General features: G+C 44.2%; 1 protein-coding gene across 2 annotated transcripts in view; it reads right to left on the bottom strand.

Annotated features, from left to right (window-relative positions):
* TMEM260 (transmembrane protein 260) overlaps positions 1-23,447 on the bottom strand; it is a 125,886-nt gene extending 102,439 nt beyond the window's left edge. The window contains exons 1-2 of one of the 2 annotated variants that reach the window (XM_033952092.1): positions 22,992-23,447; positions 9,856-9,887 (exon numbers count right to left, since the gene is read on the bottom strand). In XM_033952092.1, coding sequence (XP_033807983.1) covers positions 9,856-9,887; positions 22,992-23,169 — 210 coding nt within the window. In that variant the 5' untranslated portion in view covers positions 23,170-23,447. The remainder of the gene's footprint in view (positions 1-9,855; positions 9,888-22,991) is intronic. The other variant, XM_033952093.1, reaches the window with a different exon arrangement.
* Between the last annotated feature and the right edge of the window lie 1,070 nt (positions 23,448-24,517).

The following is a 24,517-nucleotide window of genomic DNA, read 5'->3' as shown; positions in this document are numbered from 1 at the left end:
ATAGTTCCCACCCCGCCCGACGCCCGATTCACCCCCCCAGCAGGACCGCTCGCACCCCCACCCCGAACGACCGCTCGCACACGCTCCCACCCGCACCCGCATCCACGATCGGAGCAAGAGGGAGCCCAAGCCCTCTTGCCCGGCCGACTCCCCGACGTCCGATACATCCCCCCCCCCCCGGCAGGACCACTCGCACCCCCACCCCGAAGGACCGCCGACTTCCCGACAATATCGGGCCAGAAGGGAGCCCAAACCCTCCTGGCCACGGCGACCCCCTAACCCCACCCCGCACTACATTACGGGCAGGAGGGATCCCAGGCCCTCCTGCCCTCGACGCAAACCCCCCCTCCCCCCCAACGACCGTCCCCCCCAAGAACCTCCGACCGCCCCCCCAGCCGACCCGCGATCCCCCTGGCGACCCCCACGACCCCCCCACCCCCCTTCCCCGTACCTTTGGTAGTTGGCCGGACAGACGGGAGCCAAACCCGCCTGTCCGGCAGGCAGCCAACGAAGGAATGAGGCCGGATTGGCCCATCCGTCCTAAAGCTCCGCCTACTGGTGGGGCCTAAGGCGCGTGGGCCAATCAGAATAGGCCCTGGAGCCTTAGGTCCCACCTGGGGGCGCGGCCTGAGGCACATGGGCCCAACCCGACCATGTGCCTCAGGCCGCGCCCCCAGGTGGGACCTAAGGCTCCAGGGCCTATTCTGATTGGCCCACGCGCCTTAGGCCCCACCAGTAGGCGGAGCTTTAGGACGGATGGGCCAATCCGGCCTCATTCCTTCGTTGGCTGCCTGCCGGACAGGCGGGTTTGGCTCCCGTCTGTCCGGCCAACTACCAAAGGTACGGGGAAGGGGGGGTGGGGGGGTCGTGGGGGTCGGCCAGGGGGGGCCGCGGGTCGGCTGGGGGGGCGGTCGGAGGTTCTTGGGGGGGGCGGTCGTTGGGGGGGGGGGGGTTTGCGTCAAGGGCAGGAGGGCCTGGGATCCCTCCTGCCCGTAATGTAGTGCGGGGTGGGGTTAGGGAGTCGCCGTGGCCAGGAGGGTTTGGGCTCCCTTCTGGCCCAACTACCAAAGGTAAGGGGGGGGGGGGGGGCGGGGGGGTCGCCAGGGGGGTCGCGGGTCGGCTGGGGGGGCGGGCGGAGGTTCTTGGGGGGGGCGGGCGGTGGGGGGGGGGGGGTTTGCGTCGAGGGCAGGAGGGCCTGGGATCCCTCCTGCCCGTAATGTAGTGCGGGGTGGGGTTGGGGGGTCGCCGTGGCCAGGAGGATTTGGGCTCCCTCCTGGCCCGATATTGTTGGGGAGTCGGCGGTCCTTCGGGGGGAGGGATGTATCGGACGTCGGGGGGGGGCATCAGGCTTTCAGGATGGGGACAGACCTTCAAGGGGGGACAGTGCATGGAAGTCAGGGGGGGTGAACGGAGAGTCGGGACAGCGCACGGAAAGTCAGGGCGGGCGAAAGGAGCGTCGGGCAGCATGCGCGGTATACCCGTGAGCGCGGTATACCAAAGTTTTTGTACATATCATCGTGATTTCTGCGCGCTATACCCGTGTGCGCGTTTTATACGGGTGCGCGTTATTTGCGTGAAAATACGGTAGGTCTTATAGGCATTGTAAGGAAGTCTACTTTTCAGCATAGTTTAAGCTTCATATAGACCTGAGTTCTAAGGACAGAACTTAGGCACAGTTTGGATGTCCTTAATACAATCTGCTAAATAGCTCTCTGGGTTTTTATTTTTGCTTTATTAAGCTCAAAATACATTTAATAAGCCACCACATAAACAGGGCACATCAATACAAAGATACTGCATGCCAAACCTTCTATTTTTCTGGGCAAACAGTAATGGTATTTGCTAATTAGAGAAAAAGATCCATTAACTGAAGCACAGCACATGACAAATACAGCTTTATGTTTCTTACTAAAAAGCTACCCTTTTTTTCTCACTAAAGATTGCTCCAATGAGGTCATTCTTGAAACAGGTGGATTCAGCAAATAAAGCACATGACAAAAAAGCACAGTTGCTTACCGTAACAGGTGTTATCCAGGGACAGCAGGCAGCTATTCTCAACATGTGGGTGACGTCATCCACGGAGCCCGGATGCGGATAGCTTTGCAAGCAGACTTGCTTAAAGAACTTTAGAAAGTTCACGACTGCTGCACCGCGCAAGCGCGAGTGCCTTCCTGCCAGACACAGGGCGTGTGTCTCCTCAATTTAGATAGCTAGCAGAGAAGCCAACCAGGGGAGGTGGGTGGGTTGTGAGAATAGCTGCCTGCTCTCCCTGGATAACACCTGTTACGGTAAGTAACTGTACTTTATCCCAGGACAAGCAGGCAGCCTATTCTCAACATGTGGGTGACCTCCAAGCTAACCAGAATGGGATGGTGGGAGTGTTGGCAATTCAGGAGAATAAATTTTGTAACACTGCCTGGCGGAAATGGTCATCCCGTCTGGAAAAAGCATCCAGGCAATAATGAGAGGTGAAGGTATGAACTGAGAACCAAGTGGCAGCTTTACAGATTTCCTAAACAGGGGTTGATCTAAGGAAAGCTACCGATGCCACCATGGCTCTGACTTTATGGGCTGTGACTCGACTCTGTAGATGCAGTCCAGCCTGAGCATAGCAGAAAGATGCAAGCAGCTAATCAGTTGGAGATGGTGTGCTTGGAAATCAGATGCCCCAACTTGTTTGGATCAAAGGAGACAAAAAGTTGAGGAGCAGATCTGTGTGGCTTTGTCCTTTGCAAGTAAAAAGCCAAAGCAAACTTACCGTCCAGAGTATGAAAAGCTGTTTCTCCAGGATGAGAATGAGGATTTTGAAAAAAAAAAACCACTGGAAGTACAATGGATTGGTTGAGATTAAATTCTGAAACCACCTCGGGTAAGAATTTAGTATGAGTACGGAGGACCACCTTGTCATAATGGAATACTGTGAAAGGTGGGTCCGCTACTAAAACCTGAAGCTCACTGACTGCGAGCAGACATGAGAGGAATGAGAAAAACCACTTTCCAAGTGAGATATTTGAGATGAGCCGAAGCATTGGCTCAAAAGGAGGCTTCATCAATTGAGCAAGAACAACATTGAGATCCCAAACCACTGGAAGAGGTTTGAGAGGTGGTTTGACATTGAAAAGACCTTTCAGAAATCTGGAAACCACCCGATGAGCAGAAAGGGGTTTCCCTTCAATAGGCTGATGAAAAGCAGCAATTGCACTGAGATGATGTGGATTTCAGGCCTGATTGAGAACAATGGAACAGGTAATCCAAAACTGAAGACAAAACTCTTCAACTGGATAACCTTGTGCATGACAACCGGCCACTTCCCACTGGAACTTGGACACATCCTCGTATCTCCAATAATTAAAAACCCCAAAGAATCTCCCTCCGTAACCTCCAACTACAGACCCATCGCCAATATTCCTCTCTTCCAAAAAATCATGGAAGGACTGGTCAATCACTATCTCACATCATACCTAGAGAAATTTAACATCCTCCACGAATCCCAGTCTGGATTCCGCACCAATTACAGTACGGAAACCGTTCTAGCCTCACTAACCAATCACCTCCTCCAACTATTCTCACTGGGAAACAGCGCACTGCTACTACAGTTCGACCTCAGCAGTGCCTTCGACCTAGTAGACCATGACATTCTGATTAGCTGCCTCGACTCCATAGGCATCGCCGGACAAGTACTAACCTGGCTCACAGGCTTCCTAAAAAACCGAACCTACCAAGTCCATAATGACGGAACCTTCTCCCATACATGGAGCAACCCCTGCGGAGTCCCCCAAGGCTCCCCCCTATCCCCGTCACTATTCAATATCTACATGGCATCACTGGGACACATGTTATCGAACCGTAACCTGAAATCCTATATCTACGCGGATGACATTACAATCATCATACCCATCACCTCACTGTCACATGAGACAGAACAATTCATCTCAACTGTCCTCACCATGGTAGAAAACTGGACCACTCGCTTCAAACTGAAACTAAACCCAGAAAAAACCAAGTTCTTCCTTGCAAGTCCCAACCACAAACTAACATCCACCACCCTGCAACTTAATGGCTTAACATATCCAATCAACTCTACTATAAAAATCCTCGGAGTCATCTTGGACCGATGCCTCACTTTAGAAGAACACACTAACACCCAGGTCAAAAAATGTTTTTCCACCCTGTGGAAACTCCGCTCCATCAAACATTACTTTGATTTTCCCACCTTCAGATTGCTGGTCCAATCCCTAATACTAAACTCCCTGGATTACTGCAATATCATATATCTGGGCTCCTACAAGAAAACCACTAAACGACTACGACTTATTCAGAATACCGCCGTCCGCCTCATCTATGGGCTCAAAAAATCAGACCACATCAGCCCTTTCTACAGGAAACTTCACTGGCTACCGTTCGAAGCAAGGATCATCTTCAAATTCGCCTGCCTCTGCTTCAAAACCCTAACTGGCTCAGCCCCGATATATCTTTCACGCCACTTCACCTTCCCAGGCTCTAACCGTACACGCAATGCACACCTGTTTGCCTACCCCTCCCCAAAAGGATGCATCCACAAAAGATTCTTCGACAAAACCCTCTCTTTCCAAGCTGGCAAATGGAATGACTGCCTGTCCACTCTCATCTCTCTTGCCCCAACTTATCAATCCTTCAGGAAATCTCTAAAAACACACCTCTTCGATAAATTCCTCTAACCCCCGCCCCCCCGCCCAAACTAATAATCCCTTGCCTCCCTCCCTACCCTTCCCCTCCCCCCATGCAACAATTATTAGATCATTTTGTAATTGTCACTGGTTTATACCATATAATTGTTAACTAATTCTCTCCACCTACATTGTATAAATCGCTCTGAACTGTTTTTCGATTTGCTGTAACCTCGATGTAACTTCGCTAGAACTAAGCTGTAACTTCGCTGTAAATGTACAGTCTCTTATCCTGTAAACCGCTCTGAACTGTTTTGTGGTATTGCGGTATAGAAAAATAAAGTTATTATTATTAGTTATTATTATTATTGAGGCTCCTTGTGATGAATGGTGCACCAAGCAGAAAATATAGTCCATTTCTGATTGTAGCATTTGTCTAGTGGTAGGCTTCCTAGAAGCCTCTAAAATGTCCTGTACAGATTGAGAAAACTGTAGAGTGGCAGTTAGGTTGAGAGGTACCAAGCTGTCAGGTATAGAAACTGTAGGTTGAGATGAAGTAGAGACCCCTGACTCTGTGTAAACAGAGAGGGAAAAACTGGTAGAAGTAGTAGCTCCCTGCTGCTGAGTTGAAGTAGAAGGGAGAACCAAGGTTGCTTGGGCCACCGAGGAGCTATCAGAATCATGGTGGCATCTTCCTGTTTGAGTTTGACAAATGTCTTGAGTATGACAGGGAATGGAGGGAACGCATAGAGAAATCAATTCGTCCATTCCAGGAGAAAAGCATCTGCCTCCAGTCGGTTAGGGGAGTATATCCTGGAGCAGAACTGAGGCAGTTTGTTGTTGTGGGGAGACGCAAAGAGATCTATCTGAGGAGTTTCCCACTAAGAAAAAATGTGATGAAGAGGCGAGGAATTGAGTGTCCATTCGTGAGGTTGTAGAAGACGACTCAATTTGTCCGCCAGACAGTTTTTCTCTCCTTGAATGTAGACAGTTTTTCTCTCCTTGAATGTAGACAGTTTTTCTCTCCTTGAATGTAGACAGCTTTCAGGAAGGTGTTGTGAAGGATTGCCCAATTCCAAACCTTCAGAGCTTCCTGGCAAAGAGGGAGAGATCCTGTTCCTCCCTGCTTGACATAGTACATGGCGACTTGATTGTCTGTCCAAATGAGGACTACCTGGTCGTGAAGAAGATGCTGAAAAGCTTTGAGAGCACTGAAGATCGCTCTGAGTTCCAACAGATTGATGTGACACTGACGATCCGTGCTGGACCAATGGCCTTGAGTACAGATACCATCGAGATGAGCCCCCCAAGCGTAGGTTGAAGAATCTGTCGTGAGGATCTTCTGATGAGGGGGTGTTTGAAACAGTAAACCTCTGGAGAGATTGGAAGAGAGCATCCACCAGTGGAGAGACTGTCTCAACGAAGAAGTCACTCTGATGTGTTGAGAGAGTGGGTCGAAAGCCTGAGCCCACTCAGATTTCAGGGTTCACTGAGGGATTCTGAGGTGAAATCTGGCAAAAGGAGTCATGTGAACGATAGAAGCCATATGACCTAGAAGAACCATCATGTGTCTTGCTGAAATTGAAGAGAGGGAAGACACTTTGTGACAGAGCTGCCTGACGTTGACAAGGAAGGAATGCTCCGAGTTGTATAGTGTTCAAGAAGAACTGTAGAGTTTGAGAGCTGTAGCTGGGATTTGGGAAAGTTGATTTTGAACCCCAGACTTTGGAGGAACCAAATAGTCCGTTGGGTCGCTACAATAACCCCTTGAGATGTTGAATCTTTGATGAGCCAGTCATCCAGGTACGGGAACACCTGTAGACCATGGTTCCACAGAGCTGCTGCTACTACAACTAGGCACTTGGTGAACACTCTTGGAGATGATGCCAAGCCGAAGGGTAGCACTCTGTATTGGAAATGCAGATTTCCCACCCAAAATCTGAGGAACTGTCGAGAGGCTGGATGAATGGGAATGTGAGTGTAAGCCTCTTTGAAATCTAGAGAACATAACCAATCATTCTGATCTAGAATGGGATACAAGGATACCAGAGACAACATTTGGAATTTTTCTTTGACTAAAAATTTGTTGAGCGCTCTGAGATCCAAGAGAGGGAGCAGATCGCCCATCTTCTTTGGAACTAAGAAGTAACGGGAGTAAAACCCCCTGCTCTGCTGTTCCAAGGGAACTTCCTCGATGGCACGGAGACGAAGCAGAGCTTGAGCTTCCTGAAGAAGAAGGGTGGTCTGCGATGAATTGGAAGAATACTCTCTTGGAGGAAGATCTGGTGGAATCTGGAGGAAATGAAGAGAGTATCCTTCCTTGAGAATAGACAGCACCCAGAGGTCTGATGTAATGATCTCCCAGCAGTGGTAAAAATGATGGAGATGGCCTCCAATGGGAAGGAGCGAGGACAGAGGCAGAACGATAGATGTTATGCTCTGTATTAGATGGTCAAAAACATTGAGAGGCCTTAGGCACAGCAGGAATCTGAGGTTTTTGCTGCCTTTGCTGTTGCTGTTGTGGTTGTTTCTTAGGAGGCACTCGTATAAGGAGTTGCTCTCTGTGGAAAACGCTTCTGGTAAGATGGAAGAGGCCTGAAGCCTTTAGAGGTAGAAGGCTTAGGTCGAATGATGGAAGAAAACGATTTCTCATGTTCAGACAATCGTTTAGTAGCTGCCTCGATGGAGTCATCAAACAAATCATTGCCCTGACAAGGGATGTTGGCCAGATGATCTTGAAGATTGGGGCCCATGTCTACAGTGTTGAGCCAGGCAAGCCGGCGCATTGCCACTGAGAAGGCAGTGACCCTCGAGGAAAGTTCAAATGCATCATAGGAAGATTGAAGGAGATGCATGCGGAGTTGAGTCAGAGTGGTAGTCACATGCTGAAACTCTGTAAGATGATGTTGAGGAATATATTTGCAAAATTCAGGCAGAATATTAGCCAAATGCTTGAAATAAGAAGTGAAAATAATATTGTAATTCAAACTCTAGTTGCCATAAGAGAATTTTGATACAAACGACGACCAAACTTGTCCATGGTCCTGCCCTCTCATCCAGGAGGGACAGTGGCATAAACTTTGGCAGGATTGGTCCTTTTCAGAGAAGACTCCACGAGAAGGGACTGACAGGATAACTGAGATTTCTCGAAGCCCTTGCAGTGGACCATCCTGTAACGAGATTCCAGCTTTCCTGGTACAGCAGGAATGGAATAAGGTATTTCAAGATTACGCTTGAAAATTTGAGAAAGAAGTCTATTGATGGGCAATAAAAGAGATTCCGCAGAGGACGAGGCATACCCATTTATTCTAAATACTTTGTAGAGTATTTGGAATCAGAGTCCAAAGTAATATTTTGGTCTTTACTCATTTGACGTAGGAACGAAGAAAAAGATATCTGCTCCAAGGAAGGGTGACCTCGGGGGGAAGGTGACCTCGATGCACCGCACAAGGCAGAGAACAAAGGTGAAGCTTCTCTGGAGTACTGATACCTGAGGTCTGAATATGCAGGTATAGATGACTCACTGAGAGAATGGAGAGAATCCCTCGCAGGAGAAGCATAGGTGTAAGGCTCTGGAGGCGACGTCTCAACTTTGGAGATGGAAGCCTTGAAGAGTCTCGAGGCCTGTCTCGAGAAGAGAACCTGTACCTTGATAAGTGCCTCAACTGATGTGGAGAACTGTGCCTCGAACCAGGCAGGTCCCGCTGAGAGGAACGTCGAGGAGCCTTCGCCCTATGCCTCGGAAAGGGAGACACCTTATGCAAGGAAGGAGGGCTGGAGGTTGGAGATTGAGACACCAAAAGGACTGAGCTCCTTGTGTCGAGGTATCTCAAGGCATTGGCAAGGACTCGGCTCCTTGAATAGTATGCTTATAGTACAGACAAGACACTCGCAAAGACTCGCCTCCTTGCATAGAGTGTGTAGAATCCTCTTGAGTCACTCCCAAGGGCTCGACTCCTTGTATAGAGTGGGTAGATTCAGCTCGAAGCACTGCCAAGGACTCGACTCCTTGTGATACTGGACTGCAGGAAGCAGAGTCGAGGTAGGGGTATGTTTGGCTAGCATATTACCAAACTCCTGAGCCATAATGGTCTGGATCAAAGCCTACAAATGTGACACTGAGACTTGAAGATCTGTTACATTTGGTGTGGCTATAGTCTCCGAGGAAGAGGAGGCATAATGACTCTTTGACTTGGAGACATGCTTCTTGGGCAGCTTGATAACCACTGCTGGTACCTGACCTGAGGTAGGCAGTGAGGAAAGCGGCTGCTCAGAAGAAGACTTAGCAGATTTGCCCAAGGATGAGGACCCCCCCTACCTCCCCCCCACCAAACGAGGATGGTTTGATTAAGGTCGAGACAGAAGGCGGAACCTCCATGAGAAGCTTGACCAGATTCAAGGTCGAGGTCGAGACCAGAGTAAGTGGATTCATACCACCGAAGAGTTTCTCCACCTGAACTTGACGACATTTGATGGCTCGAGGTTGAAGGGTAGCACAGTGGGCACACGACTCCGGATGGTCAGGTCCCAAACAATGAACACACCACATATGTGGGTCAGTGAGGGAGATCGCGCGCTGGCAACGGCTACACTTCTTGAAGCCTGTGACCGGCCGGGACATAAACGGAAAAATAGCCTCAGCGAGATCGAAGCTCGAAGCCTGAGGCCGCGAGGCAGGCCCCGCTGTGACACAAAGGAAAAATAAATTAACTTGTTTTTTTAAAAATGAAAACGCACAAAGAAACACAGCGACCCTGTAAGAAAATAATACACAAGCCGCAGTGAGAGAAGGCATGAAGTAGAACTGAGTCTAGCGTAGAGCGTCAAAATATGAAAACTGAGGAGACGTGCGCACAGGACTAGTAGAGGGAAAGGGGGAAAAGAAGAAAATCCAAGCCAGAAAGGGGGATGAGAAAGGAAAAGAGAAATACCAGACCATGGTGAGTGGGGAAGGGATTCAGGGTGCTTATAACAATATTCAAGAATATTTCACAGGTAAACTGTGAGACCACACAAAAACTACTGCTTAGAAATTAAGGCTCTCTTTTATCAAGCCGCGTTCCAAAGCTCATAGGAATTCTATGAGCTTCGGAGTTTTTACTGCAGTGGCTGGCAATAAAAAACCTAGCGCGGCTTGATATAAAACGGGCATCAACTTCCCTAATTCCTAAACTGCTAATGAAAACACTAAACAGTAAATAATACTTACTCCAAACTCATGTGCAACTGTGATCAGTTCCCCTGTGAAAAAAATAAGGTAAGATCAAAAACTAGTATTAGGAAATAACACTGTTCCAAAGTTTTCCAAGTCTAAGTTCATGTGTCAGGGTTCTACAATAAGGGGCCCTTTTACTAAACAGCATTAAGCATTTATAAGAGAATATATATAGTGCAGAATTAGGCACTATTTCCACATCAAATTTCAGCAAAGAAAAAGCATTCCAATGGATGTAAGGTAGCAAAGCATGGCAGAAATTATAGACCTGCGCAAAAAAAGACACTTACATTACCCATTTATAGAACTGAACTTAAGTATTTCCAAGCAGATCTGCGAAAGCGGTGTGGCCATGGGAGGTAGGTCAAGGCATTCCCTTAAAATGTGCACAGTGTTACATGATAATGCTGATCTGCATCACCTGATTTCAGTTGGTGTAACTCCCCACACTCTAAGTTTAGTGCAGATCCCTGAGTTAGGCGCTATTTTTAAAAGGGTGACAATCCCAGAAAGCCCATTACAGAATACTGTTCAGCACCAATTTTTTTTCTGCGCTGAATTTTGAGCTTCATTTACTGAATCTAAACTTAACATCTGGTTTACCAAGTAGTAACCGCAAGCATACAATCACATTAAGGGGCTTTGCAGTAGTTCCGCTGTTACCATATGAGAAACCAAACAACCCCCTGGGTCTATAAATTTATTTAATTATTTAATTTTCTATACCATTCTCCCCAGGGAGCTCAGAGAGCACCAATAAAATCAAAACACAAAATCTGCAGACAATCGGACAAATGGTTCGACGCCAAACTTCTCCAACTCAAAAGGCACTGCAGACAACTGGAAAGAAACTGGAAAAAAATTAATCAAGATCAATCCAAAATAGCATGGAGAAGCCTAATCAAACAATACAAGACCAAACTGAAGGAAAAAAAGAAAAGATTACTACTCCAAGCTGGTTGGCTTGGAGTCTATAGACACAAAAAAACTATTCAACCTAGTGAAAACACCTCACCGACACCAAACCTTACCTAGCAGTTCAAGGAAAGCACCCACCAACAGCCACTCAACTCGCTGACTACTTCAAAAACAAGATTACAACAATCAGGACTATCTTCAATAACACACACACCCACCTCAACGAGATAACAACAACTCCCCCAATAGGAAATGCCATTGCAGCAGACCGGATCTGGACAGAATTCCCAGCAGTACACTGGTCAGACATGAATCGACGCTACAAAAAATACAGCCATGCCTCAAGTGACCTGAATAACTGTCCCACGTATCTGTTAACAAATGCCACCCCCAAATTTAGGGCCAGCCTCATGCAGTGGATCCAAATTACACTCACTGAAGGTCAATTCCCGCAGCACCTAGGAGAAATCATAATCACTCCAATTGTGAAGGATCACAAAGGCCAAATAGATGACCCTGCTAACTATAGACCCATCGCTTCAATACCAATATATGTCAAACTAATAGAAGGACTAGTTTCACAATACTTAACTAATTACCTGGACGACCACAATCTTCTCCACCCTTCTCAATCAGGGTTCAGATCCAACCACAGCACGGAGACTCTACTAGTAACCCTACTAGACACAGCCTGCCAGCACCTCAGCAAAGGCAGAAGGATGCTGATAATTCAGCTCGATCTATCTGCAGCATTCGACCTGGTTGACCACACCATCCTACTACAGATACTAGAAGCCATAGGGATCTCTGGTAGAATATATAACTGATTCCAAGGATTCCTTAAATCCAGATCTTACAGAGTAAAGTCAAACGACCTTAAATCAAAACCCTGGACCAACCCCTGTGGAGTTCCTCAAGGCTCACCACTCTCACCTATTCTCTTCAACCTCTTTTTATCCTCCCTTGGTTCTACCCTAGATAACCTAAATGTCACCTCATTTAGCTACGCTGACGACATCACCATACTTCTACCCTTCGAATCTCCCGACCCCACTTCTACTGAAAAATTGGAAAAAACTCTAAAAGCAGTGGAAAAATGGATGGCAGACCAAAATTGAAGCTGAACACAAACAAAACAAAATTTCTATTGCTAGAAAAGGACAAAAAACCTTCCATCACAGAACTAGAAATAAATACCTCCAAATACCCTATATAACCCACCCTTAAACTCCTGGGAGTAACAATAGCTAGATGCTGTACAATGCAGGCCCAAATCAACCAGACCACCCAAAAAGCATTTCTAACCATGCGCAATCTACGAAAAATCAGAAAATTCTTCAACAAAGAGCATTATAGGCTTATAGTTCAATCCCTAGTTCTAGGTCTATTGGACTACTGTAACATCCTCTACCTGCCATGCCCTGCAACAATGATAAAACAACTACAGACAATCCAAAACACTGCACAGATTGATCTACTCGCTAAGAAAATTTGACCACGTCACTGCGGCCTACCTAGACTCACAATGGTTACCAATACAAGCGCGAATTCAGTTCAAATTATACTGTCTATTATTCAAAGCAATAAATGGCAAAGCCCCCAATTACCTAAACAACCACCTGAACCAAAACCTTACCACTAGACAAAGAAGAACCAAGACTCTATTTACCTACCCCCCCACTCAAAGGCACCCAGCGCAAGAAGATGTTTGACGGTCTACTAGCAACACAAGAGCGAAACTGGACCATACCAGCTCCAACCTGCTGATAACAACAAGCGACTTCAAATCTTTTCGCAAAGAAATCAAAACCCAACTATTCAAAAAATTTATACTGATGTTATAAATCCAACCCTGGATTCCCCTCCGGGTAACTCCACCAACCCCTCCCCCTCACCAGTTACCGTTACTCACCAAAGCCTCAAGCACGACAACTGCTGCTTCCCCAATTGTATATATACAGGAACTGCACTATCCCCTATCTCTACATCACCACAAATTGTAAATCTACTGGAACAGCCCAATCTTCCTTGCTCTAACCCCATTCCCCTTGCCTGTATTGTAATTTCACCAATCTTCTTGCCTGTATTGTAATTTCACCAATCTTCTTGTAACTCTCCTGGAAATGCCCAGATGATTCTTTGTAATTTCCCCTGGAAACAGCCCAATCTTCCTTACTGTATCCCATTCCCTAAATTGTAATTCACCAATCTTCTTGTAATTCTTGTAATCTTCCTTGCTGTATCCCATCCCCTAAATTGTAATTCACCAATCTTCTTGTAATTCTCCCGAAAATATCCAGATATCTCTTTGTAATTCTCCTGGAAATGTCCAGATGTCTCTTTTGTAATCCGCCCAGAACTGCAAGGTAGGGGCGGAATAGAAGTCAATAATGTAATGTAATATAATTTTTCCCCATCTGTCTCAGTGGGCTCACAATCTCTCTAATGTACCTGGGGCAATGGGGGGGGGGGATTAAGTGACTTGCCCAGGGTTACAAGGTTTGAACCCATAACTTCAGGGTGTTGAGGTTATAGTTTTAGCCACTGCGCCATTCTCCATGAAAGTTGCATCCAAAATTTGTTATCTGCACGCACAACTCAATTGGTTAACAAGCAATTAGCAGCCAATAATTGGATGTTAATTATTGGCATTAACTGGGATCAACTAAGATTTGCATGCTATTCTATAACACTGGTCACGCAAATCCCATAGTGCTCAACTCAAATGGGGGTATGGCCATGAGAGAGGCATTCTAAGGAGTTCAGAGTTGAATTATAGAATTTGCATGCTGAGATTTACAAAAGGTTTCATTTGGTTTAAATCCTTACAACAAAAGCTGGGCGTGGGAATTTGCACTCTGAGCACCAATTTTCTCAGGGCACCATTTAGTGAATCCAGCCCTAACCATGAGTAGATCGGAGAAAATTATAATGCCGCATTATAGGGCAATGGTCAGACCACACTTGGAATACTGTGTCCAACATTGGTCTCCCAACCTAAAGAAGGATATAAAACTGCTGGAGAGGGTGCAGAAACGAGCAACAAAGCTAATAAATGGTATGGAGAACTTGGAATATGAGGAACGACTTAAGAAACTGGGACTGTTCTCCCTTGAGAAAAGGAGACTGCGAGGGGATATGATTGAGACTTTCAAAATACTGAAAGGCATCGACAAAATAGAGCAGGGAAAAAAATTATTTACAATGTCCAATGTGACACGGACAAGAGGACATGGACTGAAGCTAAGGGGGAACAAGTCCAGGACAAATGTCAAGAAGTTCTGCTTCACGCAGCAAGTGGTGGACACCTGGAATGCTCTCCCAGAGGAGGTTATTGCGGAATCCACCGTTCTAGGATTCAAAAGCAAATTAGATGTACATCTCCTTACGAGAGGCATAGAGGGATATGGGTGACTAAAAATATGCCAGATGTACACCTGGTAGGGCCTCCGTGTGTGCGGATCACCGGACTTGATGGACCGTAGGTCTGATCCGGAGATGGCAGTTCTTATGTTCTTATGTTCTAAGTGCTCTTTTTACTAATGCGTATATCACAGGCAAAGAATGGGCACAGAAACATGATGGCAGATAAAGACCAAATGGTCCATCCAGTCTACCCATCCGCAGTAACCATTATCTCTTCCTCTCTCTATATCCCATACTTTCTTGAATTCAAACACAGTCTTTGTCTCCACCACCTCTTCTGGGATACTGTTCTACTCATCTACCACCCTTTCTGTAAAAAAGTATTTCTTCAGATTACTCCGGAGCCTATCACCTCTTAACTTCATCCTATGCCCTCTCATTCCAGAGCTTCCTTTCAAATGAGACTCGACTCATACACATTTACAAGTAGGTATTTAAAAATCTCTCAAGGAAAAATAGGTATTGATACCAAAATGCATTCAAAACATGCTAATATGTTATCAGCCACTGGTGGATCTGACCTCAGAAAATGTACATTTAAATCAAATAGTGGAGAAAAAGCCTCAAGCATATATAATGAGACTGCAATCTAATCAAGATTTCAAGCCGTTCAGTCTTATCATAGGCAAAAAACTCCATTTTAAACAAATGTGACTTTAACAGCTGGACCAAACGACCACCACTGTGCACAGGGAAAAGAAAAGCAATTGCCACATAGCTGGCCTTCGTACTCCAACCGATGTCGTTCTCTCAACAGCCGATCTTCCATTGGTATTGGGAGAATTGAATGCTGGCAACGCCTCATAGTTACTAACCTCATTGAAATTATCAGAAGTAATTAAGGAAAGATTTATAAACTGTAATAGAATCTTTCCTTAATTGCTTCATTCCAAATCCACATTTTGGATTTGGAGGTACTTGGAAGGCCGCAGATAAAAAGAGTTAGGGGTCCTTTTACTAAGGCGCTCTAGCCGATTTAGCACGTGCTAAACGCTATTGCATCCATAGAATCTAAAGGACACTTTAGAATTTAGCGTGCACGCTAATATTTAGCGTGCGCTAAATCGGCTAGTGCACCTTAGTAAAAGGACCCCTAACTATTTTTATCTGCGGCCCTCCAAGTACCTCCAAATCCAAAATATGGCCCTGAAAAAGGTTTAAGTTTGAGACCACTGCTCTAAAGTATACATATTAACGTGTTTTGTTTTGTTTTTTATTTATACCTTTATTTATTTGTTACAAATCATAACAAGTACAAGCAAAATAATAAAGAAGATACAGGAAAGAAAAAATAATTTTTTCAACCATACCAATTCTTCTATACTAGCCTACATTATTGGGGCTGTCAAATTCCATAGAAGGATCAAGAAAAAAAAAAACAAAAAAAACTATCCTTGATTAAGCAAACAGACTATTTCGCTATATAAAGTCACTTATTTCCAACCTCTGTATTAATTTTAGAAACATTATCAAGCAAAGGCTTATATTGAAGAAAAATTTCCAATTGAAATGGATCAACAAATATAAACTTATTATTACCATAAGATATTAAACATTTGCATGGGAACTCCTAAATTGCGCTTGCTTGGAAACATTTGTAAAAACTTTTAATTGTTGTCCACAAAACATGGCTTGTTTCTTGGAAAAACAAAATTTAAGAATAGCTTGTTTTTCCAATTCAGATTTAAATGTAACTAACAATGTAGCTCTTTTAGCTAAATAGGGGAAGGGGTAAAGCGCGGACTTCACGGACCTTGCGGATCTAAAACCGCACATCCTTAAAAATCTGAGGTCTGTGCCACTTGTAGTTTCTGGCTCTGACAGACCTCTATGACATTTTAGCTCTGACGGATCCTAATGCTTTTCCCTCCCTATGCTGAGACTAGCGGTAAAACTTTTGCCCTGAGGTCTGTGCCACTTTTAGTCTCAGCAAAGGGAGGGAAAAGCATTAGGATCCGTCAGCGACTAAAATGTCATAGAGGTCTGTCAGAGCCAGAAACTAAAAGTGGCGCGGACCTCAGATTTTTAAGGATGTGCATTGTGCAGTTCAGATCCGTGAGGTCCATAAGGTCAGATGCACTGCAGACCTTTGAACACATTTTTTTATTCCCCCCCCCCCCAAACCTAGCTATTTGCCATCCAGTGTCATATCGCGGGGGTTCTCAGAATCAGTGTGGAGGGAGAGATCTGAAGGAAGGGACGATCGGGCTAATTAGCAAAAGCCACGGTGCGCCTCCTCTCTCCTTAGCCATTAGGGAAGGCAGAGCCAGGGGCCTGAGCTGCAGGGAAAGCGGTGGAATAAGGGTCTGGGTAAAACAAGCTAAAAGGCGGGCTTGTCAATGCACGGACCTTAGATTTTTAAGGACATGCGGTTTTAGATCCGCAGGGCTGTGTTTTACCCCTTCCCGCTAAATAGTCCTTAGAAGATTCTACGAATTGAGAAACATTTAAACTATCAGGAGATACTAGCTGATCTATCCCTCCTCCAATAGTACCTCTGGAACTCCTGGGAATGTAATAAAGATTATCAGGTTTGAAAACATCCACCTGAGTATACTGAAGAATATCCTTCATATACATCCTCAGGAGCTCCAGTGGTGCTTCATAATGAGATATAGGGAAATTAAAAAAACAGAAGTTTTCAGATCTCATGAGATTCTCCATTTTCTCCATTTGAAAATGTACTAAAGTACTGTCTTTCATATTAGATGTTAGAGACGATTGTATTAAAGAGACAGAAGAATCTAATTTATCTATTCTCTTATCAACCAAAGCTGAGTTTCATGTCCAGTTACCTTATTTGTAATTTCTGTTGAAAATTGACAAAGCTTACTAACAGTGCCTTGTAATGAGGTTTCTATTCGGTTTACCAAAGTCCAAACATCTTGTAAGGTAATAGCTCTTTTTCCAGTAACCAAATTAATACTTGGTCCTGGAATCATTTGAACAGGAGATATGTAGTCACTCCCAAATCAAGCGTCTGAGAAGAGGGTGATTATGATTCCTTCCCTTCCTTGAAACTTGAATCGGTTCTCCCTAAGAAATTTGATGCAGGTTGGAAAGGAGGTGACGGCTCACTCGAGGAGAGTGAGACAGAATGAGATAATAAATCCATCTTACTGTCAGAAGTTGTCACCGAAATGGAGTGAAGATGTCAGTCCATCAGGCCCCATTGCCAAAGTAGATGGCAAAGTCTTTGCTTTACTTTTCCGGAACTTAGGCACAGTTTGGATGTCCTTAATGTGATCTGCTAAATAGCTCTGAGTTTTTATTTTTGCTTTATTAAGCTCAAAATGCATTTAATAAGCCACCACATAAACAGGGCACATCAATACAAAGATGCAAAACCTTCTATTTTTCTAGGCAAACAGCAATGCTATTTGCTAATTAGAGGGAAAGATCCATTAATTAAAGCACAGCACATGAAAAAAAAAAACAGCTTTATGTTTCATGCTAAAAAGCTAGCCTTTTTTCTCACTAAAGATTGCTCCAATGAGGTCATTCTTAAAACAGGTGGATTCAGCAAATACAGCCCATGACAAAAATGTATGGATTGCATACATAACTTCATTTGCGAAAGCTTAAATCCAGATACAGGCCTTAGCATGGCTTCTACTTCATTGCAAATGGAGGTTTGCAGTTGCACAATGGTGACCTCATTGTGAGATCATCAAGGTGCACCTGCAAGGTAGAATGCCACAATTAAAATATGTGCTGGGGGAGCTGGTTGGGATTTGAACTTATGACCTCTGAAAGAGCACAGGGTTTCTACTTATTGAGCTATAGCAGCTTGTAAGCAGGTGTCTCTGATTGCCCTGTGATATGATAACTTAGCAGATCCCTATGCTATCATATCACAGGGCAGTCAGACACCTATCTGGAAGCTGCTATAGCTCAATAAGTAAAAGCCCTGTGCTCCTCTTTCAAATGTCATAAGTTCAACTCCCCCAGCACATATTTTAATTGTGGCATTCTACCTTGCAGGTGCACCTTGATGATCTCACAATGAGGTCACCATTGTGCAGCTGCAAACCTCCATTTGCAATGAAATAGAAGCCATACTAAGGTCTGTATCTGTTTTTAACCTTTTGCAAATGAAGTTATGTATGCAATCTACATATTTTTGTCATGTGCTTTCTTTGCTATCAAGAATGAGCTGATTGGAGCACTGTTTAGTCAGAAAAAAAGGGTAGCATTTTAGCAAGAAAACTAAAGCTATGTTTTTCATGTGCTGTGCTTCAGTTAATGGATCTTTTCCTCTAATTAGCAAATAGTAGTGCTGTTTGTCCACAAAAATAGGTTTTGATTGCAATATATCTGTTTTGATGTGCCCCATTTATGTGATGTCTTATTAAATGTATTTTTAGCTTAATAATGCGAAAATAAAAACCCAGAGAGCTATTTAGAAGATCGCATTAAGGATATCCAAACTGTGCCTAAATTCCGAAAGAACGTCCAAAGAGGGCCTAAGTTCTGTCCATAGAACTCAGATCTATTTGAAGCACAAACTAAGCTCAAAAGTAGATCTGATTTTCATTCACCTACAATATAGGCATCATATGGACGCCCTAGGTCGCTCAGTGTTATGTAAATGAATCAAAGGACACCCAAATTGAGTCATTTCCCAAACCACGCCTATTCCACACCCATTGAGATAGGCGCAAGTTTTAAACATGGATGTCCATGAAATTGTGGCTGCATCTACAAAGTGGGGTCTATATCTTTGAACGCCTAAGTACCAATTACCGCTTAAGACCCTTAATTGGCTAATTAACTACTTTAGATTGGACGCCTAAAGCACGCCTAACTTCAGGCGTGACTTAGGCGCCCTTTATAGAATCAGGGCCTAAGGGCCCAATATTATATAGTCCACATAAAAAATTGGTGCTAACCAGTGCAGCACTAAGCATGACTCTATAAAAGTTAGGTGCACTGTACAGAATAGCACTTAGCATTGCCTAAGCGGTATAAGGTGTCCTATCTTTTGGTGTACTCTATGTCTATTCATGCGGAGGCTAAGAAAGCAAATAGACACCAACACGAACTACCACCAGATCTGCCCACAGACATAAACTATCCTTCCCCTCTCTACACGGCATCCTCTACGCAGGTAAACTGGGTAGATCCCTCCTCTCCAAAATCACCGGCCTCTGGAACGACCTCACTGTCCTGCTGCGGAACCTGGACTCCCTCCAACTATTCCGAAAACAACTGAAAACCTGGCTTTTCTCTAGCATATAATAATCTCTTCTCCTGATTACATCCCCTCTTTTTATGCTTTGTAAACTCTTTCTCTTCTCTCTTCCCATATTTTTTAAACTCTGTAAACTGTGTCGAGCTCCACTTCAGTGGAGAAGATGCGGTATATAAACCTAAGGCTTAGTTTAGTTTAGTTTAGTTAGGAATTATCAGGAAAGGAATAGAAAACAAAGATGAAAGTGTTATGCCCTTGTATCACTCTATGGTACAGCCACACCTCAAATACTGTATGTAGTTCTGGTCGCCGTGTCTCAAAAAAAAAAAGCATAATTAGAAAAGATACAGAGAAGGGCGATGAACATGATAAAAGAGAAGATACTACTTCCCTAAGAGGAAAGGCTAAAGCAACTAGGGCTGTTCAGCTTGAAGAAGAGACATCTCAGGGGTGATATGATAAGAGGACTACAAAAAACATGATCATATCTGCGAGCATTAGTAAGAATTCTAATAGTATTTTGAATAGTCTATTAAGAAATTACAGACTATTCAAAATACTGCTATTAGAATGATCATGTTTCTCCTCTTTTTAAGGAGTATCAATGGCTTCCTATTAAATATCGCATAAGGCATAAGGCTTTAGCCTCAGCATTTAAGGTATTGTATACTGGCCAGCCTGATTATTTGGCAAAATTCCTTGTGCCATATAAACCTACTCATGTTTTACATTCATCAATCGATTGGCCTTACTTCCAATTCATCTGGTTAGATTAGCGTCAATTCGCAATTCTGCTTTCTTTACTTCAGTTCCAAGTTTGTGGAATACTCTTCCAAATGAATTATGATGTGAACTTTCTTACTCTAAATTTAGGGCTTTATTGAAGACTTATCTTTTTTGATTGGCATTTTCTTAATTTCTTACTTTTAGGTTTTTATTGATGTTTTTATTTCTAAATTTGAATTTTTAAATCTGTAATTTTGGGGAAATAGGTCCTGCAGCAACTTTAAACTGTTTTTCTGTCCTTTTTAATTTTGGCGTTCCTTTCCTTCCTTATTTTTGGTAAATTGCACTGATGTTGCAGCGAAGAGCGGTATATAAATACAAACATAAACATACTCAGTGGAGTGGAAAGGGTAGGTGTGAATCGCTTATTCACTCTTTCCAAAAATACTAGGACTTGGGGGCATGCGATGAAGCTACTAAGTTGTAGATTTAAAACAAACTGGAGAAAATAGTTCTTCACAAGGCGTGTAATTAAACTCTGGATTTTGTTGCCGGAGAATTTAGTGAAATCAGTTAGTTTAGTGGGGTTTAAAAAAGGTTTGGATAATTTTCTAAAAGAGAAGTCCATAGGCCATTATTGAGATAGATGGAGAAATCCACTGCTTAATTCTAGGATAAGCAGCATAAAATCTGTTTTACTACTTGGGATCTAGCTTGGTACTTGGGGCCTGGGTTGGCCACTGTTGGAAACAGGATACTGGACTTGATGGACCTTCAATCTGGCCCAGTACAGCAATTCTTATGTTCTTAAAACAGGCATCTACATACAATACATGACCACAATCCGCCCCCTAACCACGCCTACTTTGTAATAGGTACCTAGGACTAGACACCTACCTCAAAGTAGTAGGTACCTAACATCCAATTAAGTGCAATTTATGTCAATTACAGTTTGCTATTAGTTATTGGCGCCAATTAAGTCTATTACAACAATTAAAGTACTGTATTTTTCGCTCGATAAGACACACTTTTTCCTCAAAAAAAGTGGGTGGAAATAAGGGTGCTTCTTATGGAGCAAATATAACAACACACACACACAGCCTGGTACCTTTTTTAATCCCGGCAGTCCAGCGCGCTTTCCGCGCTCCAGCCTTGCTGGACAGCTGCTGATCTCTTCCCTTGATCTCTACCGGCAGTGGCAGAGCGGCGCACAAGGAATACATGCACCTGCCTGGTCCCGTGCCGCTCTCTGAATGGCTGCTGTCAGTTCTCGTGAGTCCTGCGAGAACTGACGGCAGCCATTCAGAGAGCGGCACGAGACCAGGCAGGCGTGCGCTTGCCTTGTGCGCCATTCTGCTGCTGCCGGAAGAGATCAGGAGAAGAGATCAGCAGCCATCCAATGAGGCAGGAGCGCAGAAAGTGCACTGGACCACTAGGATTTTAAAAAAAGGTACCGGGGAGGACTGTCTACCGCTAGACCTGCCCGGGGAGGGAGGGGGCAGCTTCCTACCTGTAGACCTGCCTTGTAACCTGTCCTGACCTACCACTAGATCACCAGATGGGGAACAGGGTAGAGGGCAGTGGGCAGAATTTTTTTTCTTTGGGTTTTCCTCCTCTACAGGAGGGTGCTTCCTATGGTCGGGTGCATCTAATAGAACAAAAAATATTGGTTGATACCTACATTGGCTAGGGCAGTACATCAATATAGGCACCTATCTTTAGGGGGATTATATAGAATTTGGCAGTTGGTGCTTTAGCCTTATCTTCAGATTTGACATGGCACTTGTAATGGCAAATGCTGGGACACCTCTAGTGGCTGCCATGTTAAAAGCAAATTTTATCACAGTTTAGTAAAAAGGCTCCTCATTTAACAAATTTGCAAATATCCACACAGATTTAACAACATGCAATAATATTAACCCTTTAATTGGCAGATGGTGAAACTGCTGCTTTACGTGACTTGATGTTGAATAAGAGCAACTGTGCCAAGTAACAGACATTTGGAGATGCAGATCTCCCATAAGACCCATAGAAAGCACATGTTGCTTCTGAGCAACAATGCCAAATAAAGGGTTAAGTATATTTTCTCCCTCTTATCTTGTGACAGTCTATTATTTGAATATTTTGAGAGATATGGGGAGAGAAAAATAAAATAAGGCTTGCTTCTAAGCCAGAAAGAGCTATTTTAGTTTTTTTATACTTGATCAGGAATGCTATTAAGCAATTCAGTTTCATTACACTATTTCCTAAATTAAAAACGATAGTGTCTTTTAAAGCTTACTGCTTACTTCTGGGTACCTGAAAGCATTCCTAGGAAGCCTTTCATACAAGCACCATGGCATTCCAAGAGACCAAGAATGCAACACAGGGCAAAGTATGACTTCTCACAATATATTCTCTAAATGAAAGTTTATGCTTGGAAATTAGTGTAGCAAAAATTTTTAACTTTGAACTACTGATGTGCGATTTAATATTTTGTTTGGTTTTTGTTTTTAAACAAGCCCTACTTCCAAATAATCCAGAATATAAAATGTATCCCTCTCCCAAGGAAGCCTGTTATCATCAGCCGTTAAAGCCACCCTCGACTGTCTCCAAAGATGTCATTCCAGAAGTACCAAGTTACCCAGTTCCAGGTGGATTTCCTGACCATCCCAACGGGTGCACTATGGGACTTGCAGGACTAATTTTCAATGGGGCAGGATCAGACACTACAAATCCCACAATGCTTTGCATTTCAAGTTCAAAACCAGGACTGGCCAAGAAGTCTCTAACCTGGAACTAAACCTCTTCTGCGATTCCCCTCAGTCACATCCCTGGCACTGAGAACCTCAACGCACTCTGTGACCTGAAAACGTGGCTACTTTACCCGAGTCTCCGCCTGGAACCGACGGGTGCAGCGTATTAATGTACACCGCAGACACGCCGCTGAACACCAGGAGGCTGATCATAGCGGCGTGGGCTGTAGGCTTCACGGACTGACAGCGCAAATCACCTTCCCGACGGTTGCCATGCGGCCCGCGGCCCCGCCTCCTACAGGAATCCATCAATTCCAATCCCGGTTCGGAAAGGCGGTGGTTAGTTTCTCCGGCACTGATGAGCCTTAACCCTATGGGAGCAGAAAGGCGTGGTCCTCGAGTTTGTCGTTTTATTTATTTATTTTTGGGAAAACGCGAACTACTTCCCTTCAGCGTCTCACACCGACCGCAGCTCAAATCAGCAGCCTCTCCCTGTACCGAACCAATCCCGTCACAATGGCGGCTTCCACTTCACGGGCTGGGAGGTTTTTCCCCTGATAACACGAAAAACAACTCGTTGAACAAAAGGCCGTAGCGTGCCTTTACTTTCTGAAAGCTTCATACTTTAGAATAGTGTGACTGCTCATGGATAGGCATTATTGGGGGGGGGGGGGGGTTCACCTGTGTACTGGTTAGACCCGTACCTCTCCCCCTCTTTAGCGGCCCAGAGTTTTGGTATGTTCGGGAAAAGAGTGATGGGTTCCTGGTGAACTGTTGCTAAGGGAGGCTTATGGGAGCGCTTAAGCTTCGGCCTTCTGCGCTGCTTTCTCTCATCGCGGTTTTTTGTTTCAGCAGTTTTACAATTTTACTTTATTTTCTAGTGTTTTTATTTGCTATTGTAGTTTTCTGAGTTTCGTGTATGTTTTTAAATGTGTGAGATTGCTGAAATATGGACAGGCTCCCATCTCGTTCCCATGATAAAAATGCCGGCCAAATCACTAATAAAATTGACTAGATTGTGCAAGCTTTTCATGAACATTTTCAGAAGCTTAATATTACATCAACCGATTCACAGTCCTCCCTAAATGATTCCTACTTGGAAGATGCAGCCCTCCCAAGTTTTACTAGGAAATGCTCGTTACCGTAATGCTCTGATGAGAGGCGCAGAACTACGATAGGCCATCAAAAGTATGAAACCCCATACAGTATCAGGCCCAAATGGACCTCCGTAGAATATTTGAACACGCTAACTACACACATTACTTATCCAATCTTGTAAGACTTTTTTCTTAGGCTGACAATATATTGTTGGTTTTTTACACCTTACTAACTTCTTTGGATCTTTCTTGTCTACAAACTTGCCTAGCAAAGATTTCACTTTGGCTGACAGATCAGAATCATATGTGCCTTAATCATGAAAAAAAAACACATGTTAGATAACAGGTGAGAAATCAATTCCTTCATGGATTCCTACATTTTGGACTAAACAAATTCAGGTAGTTGATTCATTCCGTTATCTGGGAATAATTATTGATTCCCAGTTATTCACTGTACAGATATCAGCTATGGTTAAGTCTGGTTTTTACACCCTACGGAGACTTAAAACAATTCGAAACCTTGTATCCAAAGAATCATTATTAAAACTTTTCTAGTTGTT

Source organism: Geotrypetes seraphini, chromosome 7, assembly GCF_902459505.1.
Source record: "Geotrypetes seraphini chromosome 7, aGeoSer1.1, whole genome shotgun sequence".
NCBI lineage: Eukaryota > Metazoa > Chordata > Amphibia > Gymnophiona > Dermophiidae > Geotrypetes > Geotrypetes seraphini.
The sequence above is the reverse complement of the archived record's forward strand: the minus strand, read 5'-3'. Positions and strand labels throughout refer to the sequence as shown.